The 15334-nt window shown below is 44.3% G+C and overlaps 1 protein-coding gene across 1 annotated transcript in view; it reads left to right on the forward strand.

Annotated features, from left to right (window-relative positions):
- Positions 1-14900, forward strand: part of cars1 (cysteinyl-tRNA synthetase 1) — a 105616-nt gene extending 90716 nt beyond the window's left edge. Inside the window, exons 19-22 of the mRNA XM_070898758.1 lie at positions 1872-1939; positions 5013-5072; positions 11739-11822; positions 13981-14900. Of these exons, the coding sequence (XP_070754859.1) occupies positions 1872-1939; positions 5013-5072; positions 11739-11822; positions 13981-14091 (323 nt within the window). The 3' untranslated portion in view covers positions 14092-14900. The remainder of the gene's footprint in view (positions 1-1871; positions 1940-5012; positions 5073-11738; positions 11823-13980) is intronic.
- The last annotated feature ends 434 nt before the right edge of the window (positions 14901-15334 follow it).

Genomic DNA, 15334 nt, shown 5'->3' on the forward strand with positions numbered 1-15334 from the left:
TTTTGTTTTAAATAATTAAATTCCATTTTTATTCATTTGAAATATGTGATAGTTTTTTTTTAGTTATTTGCAGAGTTTCTGTGTTTTGGGGTGTATTCCCATTCATACTTATGGTGGTTCCGTATATAGGGAACTCTCATTAGTATTATAGGGAACTCTCATTCCCCCTATTCTGATAGGTTGGGCCAGCCCACATGATCCCAGTGATGCGTACGAAACCCTTGCGCTCCTGGGACATGTGTGTCTCTTCAAAGGCCTTCGCGTAGAGGCCCAGGACCACACGCCTCCGAACTTCCTTTCATGTGAGAACACCATTATGTTCTCCTTAGAGCAGAGAAGGTTGAGAGGAGATTTGATAGTGTTCACAATCATGAGGGGTCCAGATAGAGTAGATGGAGAGAAATGGGCAAAAGGGTTGAGAACCAGAGGACACAGATTTAAGATGATTGGCAAAAGAACCAAAGGCGACATGAGGAAAAACTTTTTTTAAACAGCGAGTGGTTAGGATCTGGAATGCACGGCCTGAAAGGGTGGTGGAGGCAGATTCAATCGTGGCTTTCAAAAGGGAATTGGATAAGTACCTGAAGGAAAAAAATTTGCAGAGCTACGGGGAAAGGGTGGGGGAGTGGGACTAGCTGAGGTGCTCTTGCAGAGAGCTGGCATGAGCTCGATGGGCTGAATGGCCCCCTATGATCACCATCTTCCCTGCTCTCTTCTGGAAAGGGCCCCAGGGGTTTCTTATCTGCTCTAATGCATTTTTTTGATTATGTTAACTGTGGATATGGCTTGGTGCATTCCCACTTGGTAGCACTTAGATTCAGAATGAAGATTTCTCTACTCCAACTGTGTGTCATTTCAATCTGCAGAAGAGCACTTCCTACTGCACCAAAATGAACAGTATTGCTGGGAACCTTACTTTAAAAAATGTTTCTCTCTCCTCCCAAATCCCAGGGGCACCAAGGCTTATTGAAATGCTCCTAACTGCTGCCCTGGCTGAGGTCAGATAATTCGGCATTGACAAGGGATTGAACCTGGATCCTCTGGTTTATTTTGCTACGGTGCAATTACATCCTGAGCTATTGGGGTAACTTCATATAAAAGCAAAATACTCCGGATGCTAGAATCTGAAATAAAAACCAAAAATGCTGCATATAAGGTAACTTCATGATGACTTTTAAAAAGAGGAGTTTCTATACTTAGGTTAATGCAGTGAGCAGCAGAATCACAGACAAAAGAGCACCAGCTTTAATCCCGTCTGTTGAGTTGGAGCTTTACAGTTAGCTGTAGAGCTGTTAGTTAGGAAGAGGGAAAAAGATCAGCTTGAGATCTTTGTCCATATTATTAACCAGTGATCCGTGGCAGAATGTGTGCATGTGTGTGGCCAATGAATATGAGGGGATGATCAGGACAATTGGAGAGCCATGACCTGGTTAATGTGGAACATTCTTTTGATAATTGTATTCCTGTTATGTGATGTTCTGTGGAAAAGCTAATGTTTAACATTTGACTGTCTGACATTGCAGTGAGCCATACTGAGCAACAGATTCCAGGACAGCAGTTGGCATGCTCTAATTCGTCTTTGTTCTCACTCTCCCATGAGTACTAAGTCAGCCTGGTTTTCCGCTCGTGAGTCTGACCCCTGCTGAAAAGTACATGTGTTACTGGTGTTTATTGAAGGCAGGATTAGGATCGGCAGTATAGGATGCCAACGGTCTTGTGCTCAGACGTGAAGAATAGCCATTTACGCCAAGTGTTGGAAGACTGCCCATTACCCTGGTACTCGATTCCAACCAGTTAACACCTTCAGAAGAGGAGAGAACGAGAAGTCTACTTGTGTGACTGAAGGGTTAGGCTGACATTTGCTTTTGCAGGTTTGCCCACTGTGGTGAAGTTGGTGGACAGAGAGACATTGCTGAGGGAGCGTGAAGAGAAGAAAAAGGTAAAATGCAACTCCATGAGTTCCGTCATGTTGAAGAGGTAAAAGTATCCCGTGGAGCACAAAACAATGAACACGTTGCTTGATCATTATCCCAGTCTGAGGTTCTTGGTAAACTGTTCCACAAACATTTCTCTGTAAGGTGGTAGAGACTTTATGTAATAGAAGGATCAATCCTTCCTCACCAGGCCCCTACCCCTACCCTAGCCCCCTGTTAATTTTATGCTGGGTAGGACAGGCTGACTCTGGTAGCTTGTTAAATCACTAGGGGAGCATGATTTTCTTTAAACCTGACTTAAGCTGAATGCCCCTTTAGTAACAAAGAGCCCTGTCCATGCACGAGAGGAAGCTTTAGTAAGGATTAGACACTGTGGCAGATCAGAGTGACAGGCATTCTCGCTCAAGCTGACGGGTTGTTTCATTTTCAATTTTCATCAACGCCCCGACCAATATAACTGCCAGAACCTTGTAACCTCACCGACCACAGAGGACCTCTGGTTTTCTGGAACTGCGAGAGTCTAAATATTTTGTTTTGTTTCTGATAAATGGAAATGAAGTAGGCTGCTCCTATAGTTTACAAAACCACACAGATCAGAGCGTATATACTGAGTTAGCTAATCGCAGCCAGGATTATAAAATTTACCTCGCCATCCTGAATCCTGAATTAAGGGGGGGTTAATACAGCCAGGTATCTTGCTCCAGCTTTTCAGCTGCTCCCTCCCCCGCCCCCCCCTCCCCCCCCCCAATGGAAAACCTGTATCTGTGAGGATTGGGCTCACAGTGATGTTCTGCACAACGTAACACGCTGCTGACATTACATAGACTCTAATGTGGAGAGTAGCCATTTGAGTAGAGTATAAGGCTTTGATATCTGTAGAAACACACCCAGCGAGAGCCAGTGTTTTCTGGAGAGAAAATCAGATGGGAAAATATGTCACAAAGGACTGATGCAAGATGGAGACACTTTACAGTCTGAGAAACATTGGTCTTATTACCTGTTTGTTAAATAGAAAATAATGGCCTAGAAATTGCAATGGGTCAGAAATCTGCGGGTGCCACCACAGCCTGCAGTTAACCGTCGCCCAACAGCATAGCGCAGCGTTAAACCCACCATGCAAGACTGGTTTTCCAGCGCTACTCAGCAGCAGCCCCAATGTAGCATGGCCGTTGGGTCCCTGAATCAAGAGCAGCGTTGTCTTGAAGAAAGGCTGTAATTTTAGAAAGCCGTGTTGGCCCTTTAAATGGGAACTACCTTCTAAAATGAAAAAAATTAAAATGAGTTGAGAGCCCTTAGAGCTCAATTGCCTTCTGAAAAATTATAATCATTCAAAATAATTCCCAAATGGCAGTCTTCAGCTCTTAAAGCTGAACTGCTTCCGCATCTTAAAAAAAAAAATGGTAAAAGTTCTCCAACACTAACACGCCAGGGAAGGGGCGCCCAGGGTCTCGCACGCAGCACTCTGGCTTTATGTAGGGGTCAATACTGCACAAGAGGTCCTCCACCCACAGGGGCCAGGACACACTCTAGAAAGAACAATGAGGGACCAGATCACTGAGGCCGTCGCTGCCAGCAGTATCACCCCCACCACCTGGCTCCAGTGCCCAAAGAAGCTTCATGACCTCCGACCAGTGGTCAAGGTCAGTGAATGCATCTTCAAAAGCTGTCTCCAACTAGACTCACGCACTGTTCATTGCATTACTCCCCACCTCCCCCCCCCCACCCCCCATCCACTCACTCACCAACAATCTGTCCCAAACATGAGGCACACCTCCCATACCTAGCTTCACCTCACCCCCTTGGAGAAGACAGTGCTGGCCATTCGGCGTGGCTGAGCCCTTGGTCAGTGGCAGGGCTGAAAGGATACAAGATGCAGTATCCCCATATGTTGTTTTCTGATTTACAAGGTGTACAGGGTGTAAGCATGCAATTCTTGCTTTCCCACTCTCCTCACGCCACAACTCTACCCTGGTGCCTTCCTCATTTCACACACCCAAGAAATCAAGCCTGCTCAGCCAGTGGTAGATCAAGAAGAAGGAGAGGAGAGTGAAGAAGAAGAAACACAGTCACTCGATTTGACATTCCCAGCCACCAGCTCCTCGAGGTCCTCCAGCAAGGCCATCTGCAGTATCCCCCCCCACTGAAAGTCAGCAGTCTTCCACCAGCCGTGCTGCAGCCCCTGGGGTATCACTGCATGACATCAGCAGGATAGGCAAAGGCACACACAAGACTATCACTAAGGGAATGCACAAGGGTGATTAGTTGATTTCTTGTCATATTGTATAGATAGATGTAAAAAGTTGGATTGGCAAGTTTTCTTTGTGGTGGGCTTTTGTTTCAGCATTGTGGCCAAGAGGACGCTGTGATGGTAAGTAACAGGGAAGGGAAAGTGTGGGACAAATGGTCACAGGGGAATTGGGGTTGTGGGCACTGGTACCACAGACAGATGATTCCATCCCGGATATCCCGGCCAGAAAGGGGCTGTCAGAGTTGCATCCTTCCTTCCGCTTCCTCCTCTTCTGCATCTTCCTCTTCCCTCTGAGCGGATGCTGGAAATCTGAAATAATAAAAGAATAACATTCTGGATATACTCAGCAGGTCAGGTAGCATCTCGACCTGAGACGTTAACTCTGTTTCTCTCTCCACAGATGCTGCCTGGCCTGAGTATTTCCTGCCTTTTCTGTCTTCTCAGAGGCCTTCCTTTACCATCCAAAGCCTTGCAAGCATCCAGCAGTTCTCATTGCACACTTTAAAAAAAACTTTTAACATCTATTGCACCAAGCCACTACTTCAGTAAAATATATATTTTTAAAGTCCAAACGCTTAAATCCAAACTTACCTGAAAGATGTGTGTGTTCTTTAAGAAGCGCTGACAACGTCCCAGTAGGTCTGCTTCACACGCTTTACTGAGCGTGCTTTTTGGGCCCGGCAGTAAACTCAGCAAAAAGGTCGAATTTTGCAGACGTGGCATCAAGTCTGTGCTGCACAGGCTTTAATGGCCTGTAGTAAGACTGCACATTTCTAGGCCATTGTGTTTATAATAATTGAAGCCTTTTAACTATGCTGTTTCTTCGACAGATTGAAGAGGAGAAAAAGCGTAAGAAGGAAGAGGCAGCCCAGAAAAAGCGACAACAGGAGGTGGGGATGATGCAGGCGATCAGAGCAGCCTTGTTTTTACACAACTTGTCTGGTCTGTTACATCTGGCCTGATGGGCATCACTTCATTTAAAGAGGGAAGTAGAGAGTAAGAACCTGGCTGATCACTTGCTAGCTCAGAGCAGATACATCATAATTCTAAAAGGACAAAGGGTGTTTTTAAAAAAAACAAGCCTGAAGGTTTTGTGTCTTATTGCAAGGACTATCCGTAATGAGGTGGATGAATTAACTGTGCAAATAGATGTTAAGAGATATGATGTGATTGGGATTACAGAGACGTGGCTCCAAGATGATCAGGGCTGGGAACTCAACATCCAAGCGTATTCAACATTCAGGAAGGATAGAATAAAAGGAAAAGGAGGTGGGGTAGCATTGCTGGTTAAAGAGGAGATTAGTGCAATAGTTAGGAAGGACATTAGCTTGGATGATGTGGAATCTATATGGGTAGAGCTGCAGAACACCAAAGGGCAAAAAACGTTAGTGGGAGTTGTGTACAGACCTCCAAACAATAGTAGTGATGTTGGGGAGGGCATCAAACAGGAAATTAGGGGTGCATGCAATAAAGGTGCAGCACTTATCATGGGTGACTTTAATATGCATATAGATTGGGCTAACCAAACTGGAAGCAATATGGTGGAGGAGGATTTCCTGGGGTGCATAAGGGGTGGTTTTCTAGACCAATATGTCGAGGAACCAACGAGGGGGAGGCCATCTTAGACTGGGTGTTGTGTAATGAGAGAGGATTAATTAGCAATCTCGTTGTGCAGGCCCCTTGGGGAAGAGTGACCATAATATGGTGGAATACTACATTAGGATGGAGAATGAAACAGTTAATTCAGGGACCATAGTCCAGAACTTAAAGAAGGGTAACTTTGAAGGTATGAGGCGTGAATTGGCTAGGATAGATTGGCGAATGATACTGAAGGGGTTGACAGTGGATGGGCAATGGCAGACATTTAGAGACCGCATGGATGAACAACAACAATTGTACATCCCTGTCTGGCGTAAAAATAAAAAAGGAAAGGTGGCTCAACCATGGCTATCAAGGGAAATCAGGGATAGTATTAAAGCCAAGGAAGTAGCATATAAATTGGCCAGAAATAGCAGCGAACCCGGCGTCTGGTAGAAATTTAGAACTCAGCAGAGGAGGACAAAGGGTTTGATTAAGGCAGGGAAAATAGAGTACGAGAGGAAACTTGCAGGGAACATTAAGACGGACTGCAAAAGATTTGTAAAGAGAAAAAGGTTAGTAAAGACAAACGTAGATCCCCTGTAGTCAGAATCAGGGGAAGTCATAACGGGGAACAAAGAAATGGCAGACCAATTGAACAAGTACTTTGGTTCGGTATTCACTAAGGAGGACACAAACAACCTTCCGGATATAAAAGGGGTCAGAGGTACTAGTAAGAAGGAGGAACTGAGGGAAATCCTTATTAGTCGGGAAATTGTGTTGGGGAAATTGATGGGATTGAAGGCCGATAAATCCCCAGGGCCTGATGGCCTGCATCCCAGAGTACTTAAGGAGGTGGCCTTGGAAATAGCGGATGCATTGACAGTCATTTTCCAACATTCCATAGACTCTGGAGCAGTTCCTATGGAGTGGAGGGTAGCCAATGTAACCCCACTTTTTAAAAAAGGAGGGAGAGAGAAAACAGGGAATTATAGACTGGTCAGCCTGTCATCGGTAGTGGGTAAAATGATGGAATCAATTTTTAAGGATGTCATAGCAGCGCATTTGGAAAGAGGTGACATGATAGGTCCAAGTCAGCATGGATTTGTGAAAGGGAAATCATGCTTGACAAATCTTCTGGAATTTTTTGAGGATGTTTCCAGTAGAGTGGACAAGGGAGAACCAGTTGATGTGGTTTATTTGGACTTTCAGAAGGCCTTCAACAAGGTCCCACACAAGACATTAATGTGCAAAGTTAAAGCACATGGGATTGGGGGTAGTGTGCTGACGTGGATTGAGAATTGGTTGGCAGACAGGAAGCAAAGAGTAGGAGTAAATGGATACTTTTCTGAATGGCAGGCAGTGACTAGTGAGGTACCGCAAGGTTCTGTGCTGGGACCCCAGCTGTTTACATTGTACATTAATGATTTAGACGAGGGAATTAAATTTAGTATCTCCAAAATTGTGGATGACACTAAGTTGGGTGGCAGTGTGAGCTGCGAGGAGGATGCTATGAGGCTGCAGAGTGACTTGGATAGATTAGGTGAGTGGGCAAATGCATGGCAGATGAAATATAATGTGGATAAATGTGAGGTTATCCACTTTGGTGGTAAAAATAGAGAGACAGACTATTATCTGAATGGTGATAGATTAGGAAAAGGGGAGGTGCAACGAGACCTGGGTGTACTGGTACATCAGTCTTTGAAGTTTGGCATGCAGGTACAGCAGGCGGTTAAGAAAGCAAATGGCATGTTGGCCTTCATAGCGAGGGGATTTGAGTACAGGGGCAGGGAGGTGTTACTACAGTTGTACAGGGCCTTGGTGAGGCAACACCTGGAGTATTGTGTACAGTTTTGGTCTCCTAACTTGAGGAAGGACATTCTTGCTATTGAGGGAGTGCAGCGAAGGTTCACCAGACTGATTCCAGAGATGGCGGGACTGACATATCAAGAAAGACTGGATCAACTGGGCTTGTATTCACTGGAGTTCAGAAGAATGAGAGGGGATCTCATAGAAACGTTTAAAATTCTGACGGGTTTAGACAGGTTAGATGCAGGAAGAATGTTCCCAATGTTGGGGAAGTCCAGAACCAGGGGTCACAGTCTAAGGATAAGGGTTTAAGCCATTTAGGACCGAGATGAGGAGAAACTTCACCCAGAGAGTGGTGAACCTGTGGAATTCTCTACCACAGAAAGTTGTTGAGGCCAATTCACTAAATATATTCAAAAAGGAGTGAAATGTAGTCCTTACTACTAGGGGGATCAAGGGGTATGGTGAGAAAGCAGGAATGGGGTACTGAAGTTTCATGTTCAGCCATGAACTCATTGAATGGCGGTGCAGGCTTGAAGGGCTGAATGGCCTACTCCAGTACCTATTTTCTATGTTTCTATACTTTTATTTCACCTTTATATTACCTTAAACTTCAACCTGCAGTGAAGTGTCAGCAGACTCAGACATTTACATTAAAGCAGCACTGGGTGTTGGAATTCCAGTGAGCAGCTGAGTCACTCAGACCAGAAAGGGCCAGGTTTGATTTCTGGTCGGTGCTGAATTAGCTGATCTCAACTGGGATGGAAGTCACTTCACTTGGTGCTTCGAGGCTAGGGCAGGGAAAATCAGCCAGAGGGGCCACTCCTCATTTCAATTCAGTGATCTTCTTAAAGAAAACCGTGTGTATGTGGTTGTTGGGAGGTTGAGATTGTTACACACTTGTGTTTAACTCCCAACAATACCAAAACATGCAACTGAAAGGATAATAGCACCCTTACCGTTCAGTGCATTTACAGTGATCACCAATCTTCTCAGCTCCCCTGTGCTTGTAGTATTTGATTTTTTTTGTGGAAAGTTCAACCCTTTGACGGGTACAGAGTGGCAGGAGAAGCATTACCTGCTCATACATGACCTCATGCTTGAGTAGGCTAAGTTCTTGGCTTGAATTATTTAGCATTCCATTCCATCAAAAATCACAGGACAGATCATGTACTCCTCCCATAACCCTTTGGCCTTTAAATAAAAGTCCACTGTCACTCCAGATGCAGACAGTAACATTGCAGACGACTTGATTGAGAACACAGTGACAGGCTGCTCCCTCACCCATTGCTTATTGTAGTTGGCAGTCAAGGAGTTGAACAGACAATATAGTGTCCTCTTTAATACAGCTGGCAGTTTATCATTGTAACACATGCAGAGCCTGTGGAAATTGGACATTTTGAAGTGCGGCGCTATGAAGCCTCTATGCACTTTTGTTTTATACAACAAAAGCTTCCCCATTCCTTATCTTTGAGCAGCTGTTATATATCTATAATATATTTTTAAATCTTGTACTTCCTGTCTACAAAACCTTACTTCCTGTTTTTGTCACATTTTTGTATCAACATTTCCACATAAACTGACTGTTTATTCTGGAACCTTCCTATGTAAATTGTCACATTGTAATGACATACCTACTGATAGTACCTGATTCATGTCTCCCAGCTCCTCGGCCTTTACTGCAGCAAAACTCCAAGGCTCCAACCAATTCTACTTCTCCATCTTAAATTGCCTTAGGTTTTGCTAATAATAAATAGAATCAAGTATCATATAAAAATAATGACATGACATTAAAATGGGGACTGAATTACATCTGTGCACTCTGATCCAATTATTCTCTGCCCTCTAACACTGCCTCATCTGAAGACTACATTTGGATTTGCTGCTTTATACAACCCCATGTGAGGTCAACTGGTACTCTGAAATTGTTCGAAATGCAAAAATTAAGTGAGTTAAAATAATTTATCTCAAACCAACCTATCACATGACATGAGGAAGCAAAGTAAAACTAATAAAAGGCATATTTAAGACTGATGTCGGGAAGGTCATCCTGACACAGATCAAAACATGGAATGTGCTTCCAAACATAAGAACATCAGAATTAGGAACAGGAGTAGGCCATCTAGCCCCTCGAGCCTGCTCCGCCATTCAACAAGATCATGGCTGATCTGGCCGTGGACTCAGCTCCACTTACCCGCCCGCTCTCCGTAACCCTTAATTCCCTTATAGGTTAAAAATCTATATCTGTGATTTGAATACATTCAATGAGCTAGCCTCAACTGCTTCCCTGGGCAAAGAATTCCACAGATTCACAACCCTCTGGGAGAAGAAATTCCTTCTCAACTCAGTTTTAATTTGGCTCCCCCGTATTTTGAGACTGTGCCCCCTAGTTCTAGTCTCCCCGACCAGTGGAAACAACCTCTCTGCCTCTATCTTGTCTATTCCCTTCATTATTTTAAATGTTTCTATAAGATCACCCCTCATCCTTCTGAACTCCGAGTAAAGACCTAGTCTGCTCAATCTATCATCATAAGGTAACCCTCTCATCTCCGGAATCATCCTAGTGAATCGTCTCTGTACCCCCTCCAAAGCTGGTATATCCTTCCTTAAGTAAGGTGACCAAAACTGCACGCAGTACTCCAGGTGCGGCCTCACTAATACCCTATACGTGGTAGTTGAGATCATTTAGCAAATTGTTGGACATTGTGAAGGGTAGGACTGGATAGATGAGTTAAGACAAGCTGAATGGATTTCCTCATATAACTTGTGATCGTGTCTTTTGCAAGATGCCCTAAACTGGAAATGTGTGTATTTTAGTACAAGTTAAACTCTTTAGATCAAGAAAAATCTTGCCATTTGGTAAAGTTGATTTTTCCAAGTAATTGTAAATGTAATCATGTAAAGGGTCTAAAAACCGGAGGTCAGAGACAGGCTGAGTCTGGCCATACAGAACACAAAACTTTGGCAAATTGAGGTGGGTATGATGTCATGAGTGAGCAGAAATGTAGAGGCAAGTTCTAAGGTCCATCGTAGAGTGAGTCCACAGTGAGTAGAGAAGGGAGGGAGGAACATGCACCCATAGGTTTAAATCTATACAAGCTCTTCTCAGGAGTGGGGAGGGGTGTGTCCTAGGCAGCACTTGAGGCCTAAAATAAGCCGTTGATAAAGTAAGGCATTTTGCACCCTGGAGGTAATAGGAGATGAGGAAACAGTAAACTGGTGGCTGGCGATGGAGAGCAGGGAACTGCTATGGCCAAAATTGGTTTTCCTGAAACACTAAAGAGCATAAAAACTGAAACAATACAAAAAATTCAAGGGTGTTTTCTGCGCAATAAACCAATCTGAAAGGTCAGATGTAATTATTTCCCCTCAGGAATCTGAGAAACATTGAAGTGAATGAACTAATGAGAAGCTTCAGAGATGAGCTATATCAGACACCAGAGTTCATGCCCCACTTGCTGCCCCTGCAAGGTAAAGGTGTGACTTACTCAGGCCACCCTGCTCCTGTTTTGATCCCAGCCCAGTTTTCTGGGTTGAGAGTCATTAAGCATTAATGGCTGGATCCTCACGAGCAAGTGACCCATGCAGCACCAGAAGAGACTTCAACAGCTGAGAGCCTCGGCTGATATCAAGGCCATCAGCGGGTGGATGCTGGGTAGCGGGCAAAATGGAGGGAGAAGAGGCCACTATATAACCGTCTTCCTCCACCACAGGAATTTGGGACCATCCTCCCACTACCTTGGACAATTCCTGACTTCACCAGTGCCCCACACCAGTACTTGCATGCAGTAGGTGGGGAAGGACTGGCCAGTTGGCATCCTGGGAGAGGTGAGAGAAGACACATTTAGGTCGGGTATGGGGGCAGTATGCCTTCTCTGCCCCTGTTTTGCCACTATCCCACCCGGTAGGACAGAAAAAATGTTTTTGTAAACACTAGCCACCTGGAAGAGGGCTGGCAGAGGTCCAAGGATCATCCAGCAGAAGCGTGGGGGGGTGGGGAGGGGGGGAGGGAGAGTATTTATGTGCTGTGGAGCTGTGCAGCAGAAGACTGGACTGCTAAACTTTGATTCTACCAGAGCTTCTGGTATAGGGGATCATATTCCAAAAATGCTGGCGGTGTTAAAAGAAATACTGACTCTGACTAACTTGTACTATTTATCTTCCCACAGGCAGTGAAACTGGCCAAGATGAAAATCCCTCCCAGTGAGATGTTCAGATTAGAAAAAGACAAGTATTCCAAGTTTGATGAGAATGTAAGTATTTGAAGGACGTGGAGCTGAGCTTACCTACTGCCTTCGGTAAAGACAGTGTCAAAAAGAGGTATATCGACCAGAAAGACCGATGAACCTCTGTATTGAGACAGTTGATCTCAGTCAGAAGAGCAGTTAGGGGTTCTACAGTTAGTTTCAGCATCCTCGCACATCATGGCTGTCAGTGAGCTGCTGAATCTCCTGAGCTTTCTCCACCCACCATCTATTCTTTAGGTGGTGGTTTTTTTGCTCGACCTCGGCCTTAATCCGTCTGTGAAGATGCTTTGTTGCTCCCAAGTTGGGTTACATAGAAAATAGGTGCAGGAATAGGCCATTCGACCCTTCGAGCCTGCACCATCATTCAATAAGATCATGGCTGATCATTCAACCTCAGTATCCCAGTCCTGCTTTCTCTCCATACCCCGTGATCCCCTTAGCCGTAAGGGCCATATCTAATTCCCTCTTGAATATATCCAATGAACTAGCATCAACAACTCTGCGGCAGAGAATTCCACAGGTTAACAACTCTGAGTGAAGAAGTTTTTCCTCATCTCAGTCCTAAATGGCCTAGCCCTTATCCTAAGACTGTGTCCCCTGGTTCTGGACTTCCCCAAAATCGGGAACATTCTTCCCGCATCTAACATGACCAGTCCCGTCAGAATCTTATGTTTCTGAGATCCCCTCTCATCCTTCTAAACTCCAACGTATAAAGGCCCAGTTGATCCAGTCTCTCCTCATATGTCAGTCCAGCCATCCCTGGAATCAGTCTGGTGAACCTTCACTGCATTCCCTCGATAGCAAGAACGTCCTTCCTCAGATTAGGAGACCAAAACTGAACACAATATTCCAGGTGAGGCCTCACCAAGGCCCTGTACAACTGCAGTAAGACTCCCTGCTCCTATACTCAAATCCCCTCGTTATGAAGGCCAACATGTCATTTGCCACCTTCACCGCCTGCTGCACTTGCATGCCAACTTTCAATGACTGATGTACCATGACACCCGGGTCTCGTTGCACCTCCCCTTTTCCTAATCTGCCGTCATTCAGATAATATTCCGCCTTCATGTTTTTGCCACCAAAGTGGATAACTTCACATTTATCCACATTATACTGCATCTGCCATGCATTTGCCCACTCACCTAACCTGTCCAAGTCACCCTGCAGCCTCTTAGCATCCTCCTCACAGCTCACACCGCCACCCACCTTAGTGTCATCTGCAAAATTAGTCTCAATTCCTTCATCTAAATCATTGATGTATATTGTAAAGAGCTGGGGTCCCAGCACTGAGCCCTGCGGCACTCCACTAGTCACTGCCTGCCATTCTGAAAAGGACCCGTTTATCCCGACTCTCTGCTTCCTGTCTGCCAACCAGTTCTCTATCCACGTCAGTACATTACCCCCAATACCATGTGCTTTGATTTTGCACACCAATCTCTTGTGTGGGACCTTGTCAAAAGCCTTTTGAAAGTCCAAATACACCACATCCACTGGTTCTCCCTTGTCCACTCTACTAGTCACATCCTCAAAAAATTCTAGGTGATTGGCAAAAGAACCAGAGGCAATATAAGCAAAGATTTTTTTACACAAGGTGTTGTGATCGAAGGGGCGGTGGGAGCAGATTCAGTCGTAACATTCAAAAGCTAATTGGGTAAATAGTTGAAGGGAAAAGAATGACAGGGCCATGGGGGAAGAGCGGGGGAGTGGGATTCATTGGATCGCTCGATCAAAGATGGGCCGAATGGCCTCCTGTGCTATATCATTCTGATTCTATGGTCATCCTCCAGTACTTTGCTCAGGTGGCCAGTGTTAATATCAGCAATATATTCATCTGTGGACAGAATCACAGCTGAACCCAATCCTGACTAACTCTTCATTGTTTAACTGAGGGACACTGAGGCAAACTATCACAGCACAACTGCAGCCCTGGTGAGATTGGATAATACAGACCTGCCACCTTACATGGTCTGTGGTACTGGGAAGAAACATTGCAGAACCTTTCATAAAGAGATTAAATGGGTTGGTTCGAGTCAATGATGGAGTGGTTTGCTTTCTGTGGAAAGAGCAAGCTTGATGAACAAAATGGTCTTTTCTCTGCGTACTTCCTTGTGCTATTGATCAGAGTGAGTTCTAAATCCTAAAGTCAGTGTTTATTTTCTTCAAGGGGTTTCCAACTCACGATACCAAGGGCAAGGAACTCAGCAAGGGCCAGACCAAGAAACTCAGGAAACTTTACGAAACTCAGGAGGAGCTGTACAAAGCGTATGCAGAATAGCAGCACCAACTAAATGCATTACAATGACTGTGTGTCTACGAATGGAAAGAAGAAGCACAAGACATTACAGGGATTGAAGAGAAACAATGAAAAGTCTGTTTGTATTCTGTGAACAAATTGAGAGACATTTTTTACTTTTATCCGTAAGAAGTGCCATGAGAAATCAACTAATGAAAGCAAATAAAATTGAGAAACTGCACGGTTGACTTTGCTCTTGTTCAATGAAAAATGTAAATTGATGTGATATGAGAGACTGGATGGCATAGCGTGTTAGGCACTTGCCTTTCACGTTTAGGACCTGGATTCAGATCTATCCTAGGTTGACGGTATGGAAGTCTCATCTGTCTAGCCATGATGAATTCTGGGCAATGCAAGTACAACTCAATGCAGGCCCTCATTTGACTTTAATTGCTGGTATCACTTGGGTCACAGGATGGCTGAAGAGGACATGTGGTAAACTGTCATACTGGTGCTCTTAAAGATTGGAACTGAATAGAGGGAGCACTGCTGCATTTAACCGATGACCGAGGAGTGCTTCAGACAGTACACCTGAAACGTAAAGAATTTAATTCTGAGCACCAACATCCTTCAACTTAATCAGTACAAAATTTACTAAAATACAGTTTTTGGCTCTTTGCGAATTCCTGGTCATGTTATTGAATCGAGCACTTTGAGGGAGAACATGCTAATTGCTTGATATTCTCCCTCTTCCCTTTTAATAGGCAAGATGATAAATCCATTTCCACCAATTATGTACTTTGCTGTTGTTTTAACTAATGTTCCTTTAATTAATAAATTAAGCTTTGGGAGTTGATGTGAGTTCTTTGTATGAAAATGTGGTAATTGTATCACTTTGCAATAGTGTTTTATCTGTTAGCCTACTTTGAAAAGTGGTGATCTCCACACAGCAGATGACCACCGACAGGGCCACATCTGTTATAATTGGGCTTTTGATACTTTTCTTTGCACAACACAAAAGCCAGCATTCATAAGAAGCCCATGTTTCCTGTATACTGAGGTTAAACTTTGTGTGCAAACTTAATTGAGATGGTGGGCCCTGGCTGAACAATTGATTAGTTTATTATCTCTGGAATATGCATAGAATCTATTTTACGTTCCCACTTCAGGAGAATATTGGTATCAGCCATGTCAGTCACTTTCATAAACCTGTTTGGTAATTTAGTATTTTTATTTATCGATAGTTACTTACAGAACTAGTCAGTAACAAGTTGTTGAACTTAGT

This window comes from Pristiophorus japonicus, chromosome 14, assembly GCF_044704955.1.
Source record: "Pristiophorus japonicus isolate sPriJap1 chromosome 14, sPriJap1.hap1, whole genome shotgun sequence".
Taxonomy (NCBI): domain Eukaryota; kingdom Metazoa; phylum Chordata; class Chondrichthyes; family Pristiophoridae; genus Pristiophorus; species Pristiophorus japonicus.